The sequence below is a fragment of the Phocoena phocoena genome, chromosome 3 (genome assembly GCF_963924675.1).
Source record: "Phocoena phocoena chromosome 3, mPhoPho1.1, whole genome shotgun sequence".
NCBI classification, from domain to species: domain Eukaryota; kingdom Metazoa; phylum Chordata; class Mammalia; order Artiodactyla; family Phocoenidae; genus Phocoena; species Phocoena phocoena.
The window spans coordinates 56,965,945-56,985,572 of NC_089221.1; the positions used below are offsets into that span (position 1 = coordinate 56,965,945).

The 19,628-nt window shown below is 37.7% G+C and overlaps 1 protein-coding gene across 1 annotated transcript in view; it reads right to left on the reverse strand.

Moving 5' to 3' along the window:
- MRPS27 (mitochondrial ribosomal protein S27) overlaps positions 1-19,628 on the reverse strand; it is an 89,264-nt gene that overhangs the window by 57,896 nt on the left and 11,740 nt on the right. Inside the window, exons 3-4 of the mRNA XM_065873652.1 lie at positions 12,499-12,569; positions 10,388-10,446 (exon numbers count right to left, since the gene is read on the reverse strand). Of these exons, the coding sequence (XP_065729724.1) occupies positions 10,388-10,446; positions 12,499-12,569 (130 nt within the window). The remainder of the gene's footprint in view (positions 1-10,387; positions 10,447-12,498; positions 12,570-19,628) is intronic.

The following is a 19,628-nucleotide window of genomic DNA, read 5'->3' on the forward strand; positions in this document are numbered from 1 at the left end:
AAGTCAGGCCTTCATCCACAACTAGAGCTTGGACTTGTCACTTGGAAATTGCTTAGTCTTCCTAGGTCTTAATTTCAGATTCTGAAAGTTAGCAGGACTTCAGGGCTTCAGAGATCACCTAGTCTAAAAGTTCCCAACTTGTACCAGGACACCAGGTAGACCCTAATGTAAGTATGTTTTGGCAGTTGTTCTTTCTCCAAAGCTCTGTGGCCAGTTCCTCTCAAACAATCCAAATGTGGTCTGTAGGCATAAGACGTGATGCAGCAAACTTAGAAATATGTATACGTACAATGAAAAGGCAAGAAAAACACACTGCCTTGCTGTCTTCTAAATCTGCTTCCAATTCAATACTTCTATTAAAGTAGACCAGCCTCATTAACTGAGGTTCAATTTTCAGTTCATTTTTGACCTTCCTTGTTTTCTAGCTTTATATTCAACCTGTCACTAATCCTGTTGATTGATTTTTCCTTCCTATGTGCAAAATATTTCTTTCTTCATTTCCACCACAGGACGGGCCTTTTATCACCTTAAGTATAGATAATAAATTTCCCTCCCACACTTACCTCTTTCAATCCAAAACTTACTCTATTAACCTTCCTGTAACAAGTTTATGATATACATTTCTCAAGAATCTACTGATGACTAACAATCTTAAGGATCTTTAAAAAAATTTTTTTTAATAACTAATATCTGCAGGCCTTGACGGACATAATCTTTTTGTAATGGATATTATTTCACATGTATGCTGTGCGTCAGAAGTTCCTAGAGGTGAAATTATTGGGTCAAAGGGTATATGCATTCATAATTTTGACAGATGTTGCCAAAGTTCTCTCTACAGAAGTTGTACCACTATATATATATATATATATATATATATATATATATATATATCTACTAGCAACGCATGATGCTACCAGCTTTCTATTCCCTCTGTAATCTGCCCACCTTATTTCCCACGACTCCCTAGTAGGCCCGTCAATCCCCATAAGGTCAGATCTCACCTCACTCTATTAACCCCCCCATACTGCTTGCTGCATCTTGAACACTCACTCCCACTTCTTCTACTCATCCAATCTTCAAGGCTGTCTCAAGTTCTGCCTCTTTTATGAATGTTTGCTGATCATGACATCAACCCCTCTTCCAGCCTGCCCAAAGCATGTTTTCTCAGACACACACATTTTGTTACATATCATCAATTTACCTATTTATTATATCGAAGATTTCTGTTGATGTTGAATTGTTTCACGTATCTAGTTATCCCCAGCCAATTTATAATCTTTTTTTTTTTTTTTTTTTTTTTTTGCGGTACGCAGGCCTCTCACTGTTGCGGCCTCTCCCATTGCGGACGGAGCACAGGCTCCGGACGCGCAGGCTCAGCGGCCATGGCTCACGGGCCCAGCTGCTCCGCGGCATGTGGGATCTTCCCGGACTGGGGCACGAACCCGTGTTCCCTGCATCGGCAGGCTGACTCTCAACCATTGCGCCACCAGGGAAGCCCTATAATCTTTTTGATTGTAGTGATTCATATCCTTCCTTTGAACACACCACAGTTCTGGTAAATTAAAAAATACTTCTCTTAAACCTTCTATTGGCTTTGGAAATTCCCTTTTACACAGAACTGAGAATCATTTGTCTTACAGACTTGAATCTGAAATTCTGTCAGGACAGTTTAAATTTGTCTTCAATGGAAAAAGAATGATTACTGACTTTCAAATAATCAATATCCCTTCATATCCTATAAGATCCTTCTTACCATCTTATTTCTAAATATATACTAGATACTCAATACATATTTCTGGAATTGATCTTGCTCCTACTTTCTCTATTATTAATAATATATGTATGCATGTATGTGCGTACATACACACAAAGTGATTCTAAAATTGATATGGAACGCAAAGGACCCAGACTAGGTAAAACGACTTTGGAAAAGAACAACAAAGTTGGAAGACTCACACTACCTAATTTTAAGATTTATTATAAAACTACAGCCATAAAGATAGTGTAGTACTGGCATCAAGAGAGGCAATGGAACAGAGATCAATGGAACAAAACAGTTCAGAAAGAGACTCACTTGTCTATAAACAACTGGTTTTCAACAAAGATTCAAAGGTAATTCAGTGCAGAAAGAAAAGTCTTTTCAGCAAATGGTGCTGATACGACTAGGTATTCTTAACACCAGAAATTTAACTTGGACCCTTACCTCATACCATATTAAAAAAAATAACTTAAAATGGATCATAGACCTAACTGTGAAACCTAAAACTATAAAACTTCTGAAACAAAACATAGGAGAAAAATCTTTGTGGTGTCGGGTTAAGCAAAGATTTCTCAGTTGACACCAAAGGCATGATTCATAAAAGAAAAAATTAACAAACTGGACTTCCATCAAAAATAAAAACTGCTCTTTGAAAAACACTGTTAAGTGAATAAAAAGATAAAGAAGATTACGAGAGAAAAAGTTCTCAAAACTCAATAATAAGAAAACAAGCAACTCAATAAAAGAAAAAAGGGCAGAAGATTTAAACAGATACTTTACCAAGGAGTTATATGGCTGGAAAATAAGCACATGAAAAGATGCTCAACATCATTAATTATTAGGCAAATACAAATTAAAACCACAGTGAGTATAACCATTCTGGAATGTATACCTACTATATGTTCCAGCCATTCCACTGCTAGATATTTACCCCGAAGAAATGAAAGCTTACGCCTCTACAAAGACTTATAAATAGATGTCTGTAGCAGCATGAACTGCTTTGGCCTCCGAGGATAAGGGCCTTCAGGGACCCATTCATTATGCCAGAGGAATACGAGAGCATCTAAGGTGTGAGATCACTCTGGGCAAGTTGGGTGGAATGTTAGAACCATAGCCAAGAAAACACCCTTGAATGTTACCCCTACACTCCTCCTATGACCAGGCTCCAGGTTGAAATAACAACACCAGCGGGAGAGAAGTGCAAAGTCAGAAGGAGTGGAGGCTCCATGGGTCTTTGGCAAGGCGTGGACGATGTTCGTGACAATCTGCTATCCTCTCATGCAGAGCCATTAACAGTACCCCTCTCCCAGGCCTGTGGTAAGGATTAGCAAATAAGAACTAAATAAAGCACTTGGCAATATTAAAGTATGAAAGTGTTTTTCTAAAAAATGCTTTAAGACTCAGTTACCGCCCCCCTTGGGCTCTTTGCTCTTTCCTTAATAATGTTCAAACATAATGAGACTTGGCAGTATGCTAACAGAAAAATTTTAAATTTCATTTTAGTGCTGTAAAACACAATCTCTATGCCCTCAAAGAAAAATGATCACTGCTTAAACTCATGAACAGTGCTCCCTCCTAGTAAACTCCCACTTGCCCCTCTTCCTACAGGCAGAAATGGATTCTTATAACATAGGCCTGGGGTAATGCACTCACCTTCTAAGGAACCATGTGGTTATTTTTGCTTATTGAAAAATGAAGCTATTTTGGTCCTTCCTTTTTAAGGCTGGCTGCCAACCCGGGACCTGGAGACGTGCAGGCTGCCATCTGCCTCGCCCCAGCTGTTCCTGACCCGCCATCCGTCTCCAACCAGGGACACTTGGTATCTGCCAGGTCGGTTAAACCACGGATGAAAGATGCCTGAGGCCAAGGTACAGTGTGGATGACTCTGTTGGCAACACACAGCCTGCCACACATCCTTAACTTCCTCTCATTAGTGGGTGGCACGCCACTCTCCATGGCAACACAGAGAGCTGTATTCTGAGAAAAACAGACCTTCTCATGGAGCTCTGCAACAATTTTTTCTTATTGTGTGACAAGTAATTCAGCATTCCCCACATTTTTGCTAACAACCAAAAGGCTACCTTGTAAAGAATGTATATTCTTAAAATAGAGAGAATATGTTATACAGACATTAGAAATGTCTATCACTTATCCTTAGGAATGACCATTTAGGTTGCAGATTAAATTATCAGTTCAAATTATTGACGCTCTAACAGTAAAAGGAAAGTTTAATTTCATGCATCTCTTAACTGCCACGGTCCCAAAGTTATTTGAAAGTCTAAATAAGCCTTTAAAAATGCAATTTGCAAACATCCTCAGTGAAGAAGGAATTTTTATGGCTTGGGTTTGCATTCTATTAATGCAGTAATCAAATACTAATACAGCCACTGTTAAAGCTTGTTATAAACCATGAAAGTAACAGCTTTTACTCATGCCACAATTTCACTGATGACATGCAGTTTTATCTCCTGAAAGGGAGACACAGAGCCTGCCTCAGGGCTCACGTGTCTGCATGTGGGCAGCACACATCAATCTGCAGAGTCCTGAGCTCAGAACTACTGACTAGGTGGTCCAGAAAAGACACGCTCTCCAAAAAATAATAAATGAAAATTCTAGATAAACTCACTATACAATAACATTGACCTCAAGCGGACAGATCACAAAAAGAGATCTATTATGGAGAAAAAGCTAAGATCATGCATGGTTCTTAGGATACAGACAACAACAACCCACAGACTATGAGAAATATAAGGGATTTCCTCTTATCCCTTAATTGAATTTAATTTATTATTTTTTTCATTTTTTTTTTTTTTTTTGCAGTATGCGGGCCTCTCACTGTCGCGGCCTCTCCCGTTGCGGAGCACAGGCTCCGGACGCGCAGGCCCAGCGGCCATGGCTCACGGGCCCAGCCACTTCGCAGCATGTGGGATCCTCCCGGACCGGGGCACGAACCCGCATCCCCTACATCGGCAGGCGGACTCTCATTGCGCCACCAGGGAAGCCCCATTATCCCTTAATTTTAATTTCCTCCTGCTTTACCACACTCTAGACTGTACTTTCCGTGGAATTCCTTCTGCCTCAATTTTCTTAAAAATAAATTGTAGCCCCATCTGAAATCCTTATCGGTATTACCTTGCACTGGGAAAGCACTGTCTTGGTCTTTCTAGTACTGTTCCACTGTTCACATTCACCCTCATGACTTCCTTTCTCAGCGCAGGACAGGCAGTGGCTTACACACACACACTCTATGTTGGGTCTGCTCAGTTAATCTCCATGCCTTAGTCTCTGTGTCAGTAAAATCAAGATGCAAACTGGATTCTTAGCAACACTATAAATTGATAGTAAGGCAAAGGTAAGAAATCTTTTTTCTTCAAAAGCCAATGAGAGGGCATGTGGGTAAGAAGCAGAAATCAATCCTTTGGCAAGGAAAAAAAAATTGGTTGCTCAATTCCTTTTAAAACTAAAGTGGGACGTATAAAACTCTTTTTAACAAATGTTAAGCATGAATCAGCTGTCAACTTTTCATGCTCACCAATCACTGAGCAGCCTCTTCCTCTTAGCTGCCATTAGCTGTGCTGTGCTCTTACCTTTATCTTCTGTGCCACCAAACCTCTGCTGTTACTGCAGGGGGAACACCGTGGCTTCTCCCCTTGCCAACCCGGGGCTGGAGTGCGGAGGGGGGTGATGATACCAAAATCGAGCAGCGGTGTTCCCACCCAACACCGTCCCAGCGCTAGTCTCCTGATGGACAGCATCTCAGGGTCTGTCCAAATCTCACTTTTCACCAAACCTCTTCCTGCTCCAGTAGGGAGACAAGAGACTGGCTGTATCTAAGTTCTCATTTGGATAACAGAACACATATCAACCATATGCCTGTCTTACTCTATAAGGTCTAATCTAAAATAAAAGAAAGCCTTCTTTGTAAGAAGAAAAACAAAGAACTAGAAAACTTCAAAAAGCCTGGGGTAAGAAGCAGGAATAAGCCTAAGCAAAAGGCCTTCACAGTGAGGTTTATAACATTTTTTTGTGGCATGAACTCGCGGGCAGTCTGATGGCACCTTCTCGAATGATGTTTTAAATGCACAGGATAACGAAGGAGACCAATTATAGTGAAATAGAATTATCAAAACATCAAAAAATCTTTGAGATGGTCACATGTGCTTCTCCATTAATGTACGAAACAAAACTAGCCAGCAGTAGTTTAATTATAAATGCAATTTCTAAGCAGTGATGAGCATAATTTGTCAAGATAGCTGCAACAAATATAATGAGATATAAAAAAAAATCAATGATTTTTATTGGCGAGAAAGACACAGATGCTGCTAACAGTACTGTGATCTGTTGCCTATATTCACAATTGAAGGCAATGCTAAATACTGAGAGGTGAGTGAAAATAAAAATGTAATTTTATTCTCATCTAAGTTCACAGAATCCCTTGAATTCTCTCCACCACCCCGATATATAAAGAAGCTGGAGGCACAGCTTTTCTGGCTGAAGCAGAAGCAGAGGGCTGGTGGCAGGACTGTCTGGCCTCTCCCTCACATCGTATTCCTCTCCAAGCCACGCACCGGAGGCCCCTGTGAGGAACCAGCTCGAGGGCTTCTTGGAAGACAGTTTGCAAACCACTCATAAAGTGATTTATTATTCAGCCTGCTGAGAGTATCCCTGCAAGAGCATGCCTGTGCCTATTTTCCTAACCTCCCAGCCATATCTATACACAGTTTATGAAGTCCCTGGCTCACGTCCTTCTTATCTTGCTTTATTTTTTATTTGTTTCTTTTATTCTCTTATTTTAATCATGTTTTATTTTGTTACAGCACAACAGTTCTTAGCAGGCTTTGCTCTCTTATTTCTTAGCTTTCATATTTTGTTTATTTTACTTCAATTTAGCCTTTTTACTGTTGTAATCACTTTTACTCTTGGTTTGTTGTAGAGTATTATCAGGTTTTTTTAAAAAAAATTTCTTTATTGTCAACCTGTATCGTTCCTGGTATTAAGTGACTTAATCATCTTTAGTTCACATTATTCTTTTGTTTAAAGCATCATTTCCCTTTCCTTGGTTTTTCCATTTTTTATTTGTAAGTAGCAGGGCAGAAGTTGACCAAAAGGTTGTGGGCCCCCAGAGAGGAGCCCAGAGCCCAAAGAAGCATGGTTGAGCATTTGTTCTCCCTCCTGCTATCTAAATAGCAGCCTCTCTTTAACTCTCCTTAAAACATCCCTGGGACTCTTTAATGTTGATGCCCCCAAACTTTTAAACCTGTGTACTTCAGGAGATTCAAAGGCTGAGAGTCTTTCCTGGAATGAGAGGAGGATAACACACTGGCATGTGCCAGAAGCACCCTGAACTGCTTACTTGTTCATCTGACTCAACGGCAGGTGCTCAACTAGCTCTCCACTGATCACCCCAGGTTTCCAAACTTCTTCGGCTCTAACAGCCTTTACATAATCACTGGGGAGATCTGATCACTAGAAGATGAGAGGATGCGGCGATTACATTCTGCTTGCAGAGGCTGGTCTCTACAGACTGAGGCAGGGAAAGATTTGTGCCACTGACAGAGGTGGCAGCCGAAGTCCTGTTGTGGGCCTTCCCCTCAAAGACAGTACTGCCTGGGGAATGAGAAATTCTCCAGGCAGGCCAGCAAGAAGCTATTAGTTGCAGGATTAATGAATTGCTCCTATATTTCCATATCTTACACCTGTGATTGTAAGTTTACCCCGAGATGTCTAAAGTATGTGGAAATGTTAGGCATTGCAACCATGAATGCTGAAGACCTAACTGGTGGAAATCCCAGAGGCCCTCGGTGTCCTCAGGATTAACATTCTTGATTTCAATTAAAGCAGGGAAACCCCAAGAGTTCATAACTTAACCTGCAATTCTGCTAAGGCATTACTATGTTTTGTATATCCTCTAAGTCTGGAAAGCAGGAGTTGATGCTTAGCTGATGAACGAATACTAGCCAGCCTCCATCATCTACACCTGATGCAGCTTTACTGTGCTGTATTTGGTCTCACACACATACAACAGTAATCTCATGAAGTCATAAAAACACTTCTTTCTTAAAAAAAAATAAATCTCAGAAAAAGAGAGCTAATTTTCTTGGCAATGGGAGGAGAAAAACGGAAATAAAACAGTGATAAGTCATGGTTAGAACACTAGTTTTGATTAAGCAAAGGATGGGGAATGTCAAATTAAACAACGCCTCAGATTTAAGATGGACAAGAGTCTTCTATATGACCTATATAAAAACAGGGAGATTTTATGAAGCTTTCAATAAGACTCCAGGCCTCACAAAACTGGACATGATATGAAGAATTAATCACAGAATGTCTTTCTGTAGGACTTAAAATTTCTCAGTTAAACTTTAATGCGTAAAGACAGGGAGAGTGTCTAACTTATTCACCACTATATGTCCAGCACCTTGGACAAATTCTGGGCACACAATGGGTGCTCAGTAAATACATGCTGAATATTGAATTGCTGAAATCAATTATATGCTACAGAGCTACAAGTAAATTTGGGACATATTTCTTCTAAGACTATAGCACTGTGTCCTACAGGATGGAATTCTAAAAAATAGTTCCTATTTATAAATTGGAACGATTTTCTGCATTTTCCCATGAACAAAGCAAACAAAGGTGCCAGCCCAAATACACCTTTCACCACTGGCAAAAATAACTACCAAAGGAGCCTTACAGTGCCAAAGAACCACTAAAGGAAGGCAGGGCTTGCTCCCATCAAGGAATCCATTTATGTTTATCTTAATGAAGGGTAGGAGGGCACTTGCAATTATGATTTCAGCACCTAGAATTTAAACTTCAGACACTGTTAAAGACAATCTTAGATTTAAAATAATTTTTTTTTTAAGGTTTGGAATCTTATCTACTTGAGATTTGTATTTAAACAGAAAACACCAAAACGGTGGTAGAATCTACCCAATTCAGGAAGAAAAAAAAGAAGCCTTATTACTAGTTTGTAATATCACTGCAAGAAAATTGGATATGTTTTCCCTAATATAAAGAAAGCTTTAAAAAAAAATATACCCAGATGTAAATAACTGAAAACTCTCTTGATCAAAACAAAGTTAAGGGACTTCCCTAGTGGCACAGTGGATAAGACTCCACGCTCCCAGGGCAGGGGGCCCGGGTTCGATCCCTGGTCAGGGAACTAGATCCCACATGCTTGCCGCAACTAAGAGTTCGCATGCCGCAACTAAGGAGCTCACGTGCACAACTAAGGAGCTGGTGAATCACAACTAAAGAGCCTGCCTGCAGCAGCTAAGGAGCTGGCAAGCCGCAATTAAGGAGTCCACCAGCCGCAACTAAGGAGCTCACCTGCTGCAACTAAATAAATAAATAAATATTTTTTAAAAAACCAAAGATCGAATGGGAAATTCTAATACAATGTTTACTGGAAACATTTTAAATTTCAGCCTGAGTCTTTTTTTGCAGCCTAGGAATTGGAACAAATCATAAATCTGATTTTTAAAATCACAATAATGAATCACAATAAAAAGTTGTAAAAAAAAAAAAAGTTAGTTGTAAGGTATCATTTTGACAGGTATTTGATAGATGAAAAGTCAACTATAAGAATAAATCATAATTTATTTGATCAATCCTTTATTTAATGAACTTTAGGTTATTCCAGTTTTTACTGCTATAGACGGTGCTGTACTGAACATACTTCTTTGTACACAGCGGAGAGTGTAGCTGTAGGTCAGTGGGATTGTTCCCAGTTGTGAGAAAGAATGAAGTAAAGGTAGTAATGTAGAAAAAGTGTTAATTGAAAATAGGAGCTGAATAGTACTTAAAGAGTGCATTTCCACCTAAATAAAAAAGGGAGGAAAAAGATAAACAGACATATATTTTTTTCTCCTATCAGACTAACAAAAATCCAGAAGTGTGAAAATACCTCTGTTGGCCAAGCTGTAGAAACAGGCCTCTTTCATACACTGCTGGCGGGAATGTAAATTTCCCAATGGAAAGCAATTTGGCAACAGCTATTGAAATTAAATATGTATATATATATATATATATATATATATATATATATATATACATGTGTATTATTACATTTACATATGTATTAAATATACATACTTATGAGAACTATGTGCAAAATTACCTATGTAAAAGACTATTAATTATTGCATTGTGCATCATACAAAAAGAGAGCACAAACAACCTAAAGGCCCTACAATAGGCAACTGGTTTAACTAATATATTCATAGTATGGAATGTGACAGTTATAAAAAATGTCTAATCTCTCTATACACTGATATGGAAAGATCTCCAAAGCACAAACTTAAAAAGCAAGGAGTTGGGGGCTTCCCTGGTGGCGCAGTGGTTGAGAGTCCGCCTGCCGATGCAGGGGCACAGGTTCGTGCCCCGGTCCGGGAAGATCCCACATGCCGCGGAGCGGCTGGGCCTGTGAGCCATGGCCGCTAAGCCTGCGCGTCCGGAGCCTGTGCTCCGCAACGGGAGAGGCCACAGAGGTGAGAGGCCCGCATACCGCAAAGAAAAAAAAAAAAAAGCAAGGAGCTGAACATTATATACGGTACTTACCACCTTTTGTGTTAAAAAAGGATGTGAAACAAGAGAATATATAGTCAAATGAAATGGAAAACTTACTTGTACAGGTAATACTCTGCATGGTCTATCTCTTCTCGAGATGAAATGTTGTCCACAAACTAAAAGACAAAAAAAGAAAGCTTTGGTTGAATATAAATTATGCCATATATTGAGCCTAAGTCACACACTGACCTTAAAAATAAAACACGCATTTTATTAGAACAGTGTTCATGTAGTGTGGCTCCATCCTCAAAACCACTCTATGTTAATGCCAACAAATAATCTACAATGGCCTCTCTTTTTCTGTATGTAGAACAACCTTGGTTAGAAAAACTGTTTAAAAACTAAACGTTAACCTTGCTCAGAACAAGAGAGAGCTCCTCTTAGTATATTTATAATTAGTCACTGGTATTTCCCATTAACTTTAAACCCTGATATTTTCTCTATGTTCCAAACTCCAAATACATGGGAACACATAGTTGAAAGGATGAAGACTCTGATGGCTGAAAAAAACATGGCCCAAGAGAGGAAAAGTCTAAATTTAGAGAACTCAGCCTTATAACCATTTTTCCTATCTGATTTGGTTCTGCTACAGACCAGTCAACCTGTGATTCTTCTACCAGCAAAGTCTCCCCTCGAACCACAAACTCCTTCAGTGTGCTCAACTCTAAACCAGAGAAACAAACAGAAAAGCCTCTTCTAAGGAGGAATTCTACTCTAAAGTAAAGACTCAGAGGCAAAAAGGGTGAAGTAGGAGATAATGGATGTAGTGAATATAATTAAAACCTCGGGAAGAAGGAGAGAAAAGTAAAGAGGGGGGGACTTAATGGATCTCCCCCTTTTTAGGACTTATGGACTTGATTTACAAATCTCATTAAGGGGCAGATAAAATATGGTTCCAACACAGGACCTGAAGTTGAGAACTAGCTCTCCTGACTGCATGCTGTGTGGCATAAACAGATGGCACAGCCCCTCTGGAACTTAGTTGCTCCATGTGCATAAACAGAATAAAGGCACCTGCACTGAAGAGGACGAGGCTCCAACGAGCAAGTGTACATGAAAGCTCTTTAAACTCTGAAGTGCTGCCTAAACAAACACCAGGCATTATGGCATACAGAGATTTTATACATCATGTAAGGGATGAACCAGTGGTCTTTCAGTTCCCCTCCAATATGAAAATGATAAGTCTATAAAATTTAGGTTATAACCTAGCTAAATGGTTCCCCTACTAAAAGGAAAATATCAAGGAGCAGAAAGAAAGGACTCAGACTAAAAAGGATGATGGTTTCTCTACTTTTCTTCTCCTAGATTTAATTCTCTTGAATTTTATGGTGCCATTAATTTCTACAAAGAGTTTTCACATCTAAGATCTCAATTTAGCGTCACATCAGCCCTATGAGGAAAATACTACTGTCCCCATACTGAATATGAGGAAATTGAGAGGGGCCCACTTGACCAATGTCATAAAGCAAATTCATTAAGACAAGATAAGATCTATTTAAGGGAGGCAACAGAAAAGAACTTCAATGTCACAGAGATCTGGGTTTGAAGCCCAATTTTTCCACCTATGAACTGTGTGAACTTGGGAAAGTCATCAAGCATTCTGAGTCTTACATGCAAAATGGAGATAACAATGCTTACCTCATACGGCCGCTATGAGAAGAGCAAGATAATGTAAGTTAAGAAACTAGAACAACAGCTGGCATAGAAGGTGATCAGTAATGGTTACTCTCAAGTCCAATTCCTGACTCCTAGCCTAATATTATTCTCCCATCCATTGCTCTGTAGCAGTTTAACATTAACATTAATATCCATTCTCTTATAGACTTTCTCAACTACCAAAATTACTTCCAACATTAACAAGTAAATACTATCACTTTGAAGGGTATATCAACTTAAAAAAAAAATCATGATACCAAATCCTGGAAAAATTAAAATAAACCAGATACACAACAGTAATCACTGACACTGGAGTCTGATAAACTTATTACCTTTTATTTTAGTCAAAGAAATTTGCTACTTCATCATAAAATATCTATTAGCAACTACAAAAACATACCATACTCTGGGAAAATATATCCTATGAAAGATAGTCTTTATTTACAGAGCCTCATATATATAAAGTAGCTTTCTTGCCTTCTTTCTCTTTCTTTATATTTAAGTTTTCTTACCCGTGATATTGTTAAAGAACTAACAGGAAGCTTTCTCTCATATGTTTTATCCATTAAAGATGCCAGATCAGCTGTGAAGACAAAGAAGAAAAAAGAACCTTGTTAAATATACATATTTCTTAAGAAAAATCTAACAGATACAACTCCTGCCAGATGGCTGTCAACATTATGAAGTCAGTATTAAAACAGATGCTCTTTCTTGCTCTTTTTTGAAATTATTTTTATATAAATTAAAAGAGGATAGAGAAATATTAGTATAATTTTTTAAGTATTTACTTGATTGAAGAAAGGATTATTTTTAAAGTCCTAGCATAGATTTAGCTTTAAAAAAATGGATCAGTAAAATATCTCTGGAAGGAGATACAAGAAAGTGTTATTATTGACAGACTCCAGGCAAAGGAGGGCCAAGATGGTAGGGGGGCAAGAAAAGGAAACTCTTCATTGCTTACACATTTATTCCTTTTGCATTTTGAACCAGGTAAATATATTAGCTGTTCAAAAATGTTTTAAGTTGGAACTTATTAAATTAAATTATTATTAAATTAAATTTAATTATTTAATTAAATTATTAAATTAATAATTAAATTTAATTATTTAATTATTAATTAATAATTTAATAATTTTATTAAATTATTAAATAAATAATTTAATTATTTAATTATTATTAAATTAAACTTATTAAATTAAATTATTAAAGTAATTATTAAATTACTTTTTATTCCCTGAACGAATCACAGGGGCCAGGCATTCTGTTTATAATTAATGATTTTCAGCCTGAAATATTCCTATTCTGATTCCTTTTACCAGAACATCCATACAAATACTTGGTATTCCTGAGATTACACTGCCATCTCAGAGTCTAAAAAGACCTGGAATAACAGGCAACATACTCTTCAAAATAATTATTTCATACCTTCTCATTGCTTCTAGAACTTAAAATGTGTGTTTTTCCCCTTCTCCGCTCACTCTCACTCTCAGCTCATGATTTTGTGTCTTATTTCCCTAAGCATAAAACAGAAGCAATCATGGGAACTTTATCCTCTTACCATCAGGTCTACCAGGCTACCAGCATCTGTATCCATATACCCTGCCTCCTATTTTTTTTTAAACAAAGGATGAACTTTATTAAACAAACAAAAAACAAAAATGACAAAAATTTCCTTTGACCTCCTATCGCTCTCCAGCTACTTCTCCTTTGCTCTGCTCCCATCAGCAGCGAGACTCCACAACAGAGTCATCCCCAATACAACTGTCACCACTTCCTTAGTTCCATCCTCCCTTGAACTGACTCAAATCACATTTTGGTTTCCATCACTCTACTGACACCAAAGACCACCTCTACTTTGTTAAATCCAGTAGTTAATTCTTCATCCTCATCTTACCTCACCTCTCACTAACAATTAATATAGTTGAGCATTCCGTTCTTCATGAAATGCTCTTTTCTCTCTTTCTTGGGTTCCTTTGTAGGATCTCCTCTTCTTGACTTCTTGATGTTGACGTGCCCTAAGTCTGAGAGCAGATGGTGAAGAGTCTGCTCCTCAGACTTAGGGCACGTCAACTTCACCATCTGCTCGGTCTCTGGGTATCTCATTCTCTCCCTCCCATAGCTTTAATCATCATCTACAGACTACTGACTCCACACATATATGCCTACCCTGACTTCTTCTTGTGACTCCAAACTTGTATTTCCAACTACATGGGTGACATCTCTATGTGGGTGTCTAATAGGTCTCTTAACATTACATGTCCTCTTAATTCTCCAACCTTCCACTCCAAACCTGCTTTTCTCCAAACCCTTCCCATCTCAGTAAATGGCCCCTACGTTAACTGGCTTACTCAGGCCAAAAACTAAGGTGTCATCCCTGACCCCATTCTTTCTCACTTTCTGTAACCATATGTCAGCAAATCATATACGCTCTAGATCTGAAATATAAATATATATATATAAATAAATCAGATCCTGTCATTTTCTTTTCTCAACCAGCCAATAGCTACCTATCACACTTGGAATAAAATCCAAAATATTTTCTATGATCTATAAATGCCTATATATGCTGGTCTGTGTTTGGCTTTTTGTTTTTTTCTCTTTTACACTTAGAAGTAAAAACCATGAAGGCAAGGACTTAATTCACTGATATATTCTCAGTTCCTAGAAAAGTTCTATAAAAGGCACTCAATAAATATCTAAAGAAATAAATAAAAGGAATAAAGCAAGGGAGGGAGAGAGAGAGGAGAGAAAGAGAGGGAGGAAGGAAAAAGAAATGCAGTTATCTCTTGGTGTCCACATGGGATTGGTTCCAGGACCCACTGTGGATACCAAAATCCACAGATGCTCAAGTTCCATAGCTGGCTCTCCGCATCCGCGGATTCAACCAACTGCATCATGTAGTGCTGTGTGGAAAAAAATCCACATATAAGTGGACCGACAAAGTTCAAATCCATATTGTTCATGGGTCAACTCTAACTGCAGTTCCAAGGTTTTTTTTACTCCCTGGTGGAAGAAATTAGTATTAAGCAAAACGGCAACAGGTAATCAATTGACAAGTATTTGTTAAACACCTATTGCTGTGCACTTAACCGATATTTTTCTCTTTTCTTTCCCTGGGATAATGCTCTCAATGACTCAGTAGCTACCAGGGGAAAGGAACTTTGCAAAACCACTAAAACCTGATATGATGTAAAAGTAATTACTTTTCTTATGACTATCTTATGACTATCTTTTCTTATGACAACCCCTTAAAGGGGTTGGTACCATGTGATTTAAAAATTTTAAAACACAAATACACATATACAAAGAAGTCCCTAAAACCTCTTTATACTAAGGCAAATTAATATTGTTAAATCTAACTGCTCACAGAGTGATATTAAACAGCATTCCCATGATACCAAATCTTTATGATCTCTTCATAATAGAGGCTCTTGTGTTGAGATGACAGGCAATATAAAGAATCAACTAACCCTTTACTCAAAATTTAAATTTTAACTAAAAAATGCAGGATCAGGATCTACTGGCCTAATTAAAATGACCTCCATTTCCTCATGGGTTTCATATAGTACACAGCATATAACAAAACAATGGATTGAGCGGGCTTCTGTAGCGTGATAAGTCAAGATTCCATTTTAATCTTCTACACCAAGATATCTTCAGTCATGTAAAATCGGCTGGGGCCTCAAAAAAGGCAACAGCTGCACAGCCAGCATCTGATGAATAATATTTGCATATTATAAATCAGAGAAAGGTTTGCTGCTAAATATAATATGCAACCAATCACCTCACATGACAGCACTAGCGTGATGAATGAGGCAGAAAACTGCGCGGAGCAGGGATGGCCATGAAAGCTGGGGCAGCTGCAGCCTGCAGAGGGCCAGTGCCACAGGCTTCTGGACCATGGTTTCAACAGTCAAAATCACTCTTCGTGTTTCAGTGAGGGGCCAGCAGATGCCCAGGTTTTATTCAAAGGGATGTGCCAAAGAAGATGCTTTCTTGCCTGTCACTCAGCTCCTCAGGAATATACATTGCAGCGGACGGTTGTGGTCAACAAAGACTATAAAGGAAAATGGGTCTGAAATTTGAATTCCTCATTGAATTCTTCATTAACAAAACTTAAAGCTGTATAGACAATGTGGAAGTATGTCCAGAAAATGAAATGTATACTAGTATAAAAATGTTTTTGTTTGAAGAAAACAATACCATTGATAATCTAAGGACATAAAGGATTTTCCTGAGGACCCTGCACTATTCGAAGTATAGGAGTGTAATCCTGGTTAAGGATCTGAACCCCTAAGAGGCTTTAAGACTTTAAAACGTCAGATTCCTAGGCTTCACACCCAGAGGGCGATTCTAATTCCACAGGTTTGAAGTGAGACCACAGAAACACAAATTTTTAAACGAAAGCCCCAGGAGATTGTGATGTAGCCTGGCAAGCACTCGAGTGAGTTAGTTTGAGAACTACCAGAAGGAACACAAAAAGGATGTTGCTCCTAAGTTCGAAGATGATATTAAACTGAATTCCACCTCAGCAATAAGGTGGACTAAATAGCCTTTTAAAAATTCCCCCTACTATAAAAACAAAACACCTAAATAAAATGTTAAAAAAATTTTCAAATATATGACTGAGCTTTTAAGAAGATAGATGTAATTGTCAGCGGCTAAAGGCAGGATGGGAGCACAAACCTTGAGTGTTTAAGGGACTACTAAGGGTAGCAGTCACCTGAGAGCATCCGCAGGTCCGCAGGGAAACAGAGCTGTGGTTTTAATGACTTACAGGGAACGGAGGATAGAACCAAGGCCTCTGTAAGATAGGAAGCTGTTTCAGAGATCCTAGGTAAATCCAGAGCTGCCTAAGGCTACACCTGTAGTGAAGGTGAACTAGAAAGTAATGCACCCTGCAAAGGGAAAACAGCAAGGACATCATCCCCTGAGGACTCTAAACCACAAAGTCAGCCTTCACACCTCTGAGGCCCTAATTATACTTCCTATGTCATACAAGATACACCAACTTGAGAACTATGTTTTAAGTGGTTTAAAGAGTTGATTTTACTATATAAAATTGTAGAAAATACATACTAATCTATGATGACAGAAAATATCAGAGGTTTCCTGGGAATGTGGGAAGGTGGGCAGGAAGAAGAGGAAAGGACTACAAAGAAGTAGGAGAACATGTGGGGGGTGGGTGACAGATATGCTTATTATCTTGATTGTAGTAATGATTTCACGGACATATACACACGTACATATGTCAAGACTTGTCAAATTGTACACTTTAAATATGTGCGGTATATTCTATGTAAATAATACGTCAAGAAAGCTGTAAAAAAGAAATTCGATGAATAAGTTAAAGAGCAGGTAAGACACAGGTGAGGTGAGAATTAGCAACCTGAAAGATCTAAAGGAAATTACAAGAAACTAGAAGACTCTGCAGCAAAGATAGATAAAAATGAAATGTATAAAAAAGGAGTTAAGAGATATAGAAAATAGAATAGTAAGGTCTAAAATACATTTAATTGAATCTCCCAAAGAAGTTAATAAAGAGAATGGGGAGAGGTGATAGATGATGAGCTAACTGCTAAGCATTTTTTAGAACTGATAAAAGATATCCATTTTCAGATTCAGGAAACATAAAAAATCTCAAGTCAATTAAGTAAAATTAAGCCCACACCATGATACATTACACTTAAACTGAAGAATAAGAGGACTTTAAAAGTAGCCAGAAAGTAAAGACAGATTACTTACAAAGGAAAAACAACTATACCAACAGGTGTTTTCTCACTAGAAACTACAGAAAACAGTAGAATAACATGTTGGGAGTAAATACAATCAAAATAGAATTACATATCTAGCAAAATTATCTTTTAAGATTAACAGAAAAATAAAGACACTTAAAAACTGAAAGAATTTATTAGCAACAAATACTCACTAAAGGAACTTTTTACAAGTTGTGTTTTTTAGAAGACGTGTTTTTGGAAGAAGGAAGATGATCCTTTAAAGAAGACTTGAAATGCTAGAAAGAATGGTAAGTAAATAAAATTAATTTAATTTGGGGGGAAGTTTTTTAAAATAATAATGTCTTATGTGTGTACGTGTGTTTTAAAGGATAAAACTTTAATATTAGACAATAACACATGGTTGGGGGTTATGTGACTGGACTAAAGGACAGCAGAGTGTGAATAACACTAGAATTTAAGGTAAATATGCATGCTAGGAGTTATGCAGCAACCATCTAAAAGATGTAGATTTAGAATGGTAAAACCCACCATTCTGAAAGAGTAGAAATAGAGGATACAATTTCTAGAGGGGGAGGAAATGTAAAAAACAAAAACACCACAACCATCCAAAAGAAGATACAAAAGAAAGAATAAAGAAAGATGGGACAAATCACTAACTATGGTAGAAACAAATCCAAATAAATCAACAATCATAAAATGACACTAAATAAACTAAACTTTCCAGTTACAAAGACAAAGATTGCCAGATTGGTTTTAAAAATACATAATCCAGCTATATAAATCATATGAACACATGAAGAGTTGAAAATAACTGTATGAAAAATGTACTTAGCAAAAAGCAGCCTAAAGAAAGCTGGTATAGCTATATTAATATCAGACACAGTAGATTTAAAGCAAAAAGAATTCATTTTTCAGATTAGGTGGGTCATTACATAATGACCAAAAATTCATTTTTCCAGGAAGATAATTGGTGTGCACCAAAGTAACACAGCTTCAAAGTATATAAAATTTTGAGAAAGAAAATGATAATCTCCTCAATGATCACAAAATCTATAGTAGAGATGTGCTAGGAAAGAAGCCTCTTATAAAGGAGGGTGGTCTCTGGGTCAAAGTTATGATGAGGAAGTTCTCTGAAGGAACGATGGATCCTCTGTTGAACCCTGGGAGCTTTAGGTGAGAAACTATTAGATGGTTTCAGTTTTTCATGATTTCTATGTAACTGTACATCACTGTTACCCATTCAGTCAACACTAAGTTCTTTCTGGGCATGTGCGTACCTCACCTAATTTTTGTAATTCTTTAAGGACTAGATACAAGTTATTACTGTACTTCCTAGAAGAAGTGATCTGGAAAACACAGGCTAAAACTGTTTTTGTTTCAGGGATAGATGACCTATAACATGTATGGAAATAATAGAAGGAATTAGGAAAAATTAACCTAAGAACCATTTGAATATAGATATTTAGCTTTCCTTCTATTTGTCTTTCTGTCACCAGAAGCTTTAAAATAATAAAGAAAAAAATGTGAAGGCAAGCTTCATATACATATATACTAAGACTAAAGGAGGATGATGTGCACAGGCCAGACCCATCTCTAGAACTGCCAGCAGACAGTAAATATGAAACCTAGTGAATGAATACATGTCACAGACATGCAAATAGGAAAGCAGGCCTCAGAAAATCTCCATCAAGCTTCAAGAGCAGGATTTGAAAAACTACTGCAACAAGCCAAAGGCGTCCACAGCTGAAATGACACAGTAAAACTAAACCTCAGCTAATAAGTGTCCAGCTAATGAAAGATGACCACAGTGCTCAGTTTCAACCTCAATGCTAAAAAAAAAAAAAAAAAGCAGTAACTAAAACTGAAAGGTATCTCTTACTTTATGATTATCTATAAAAATGAAA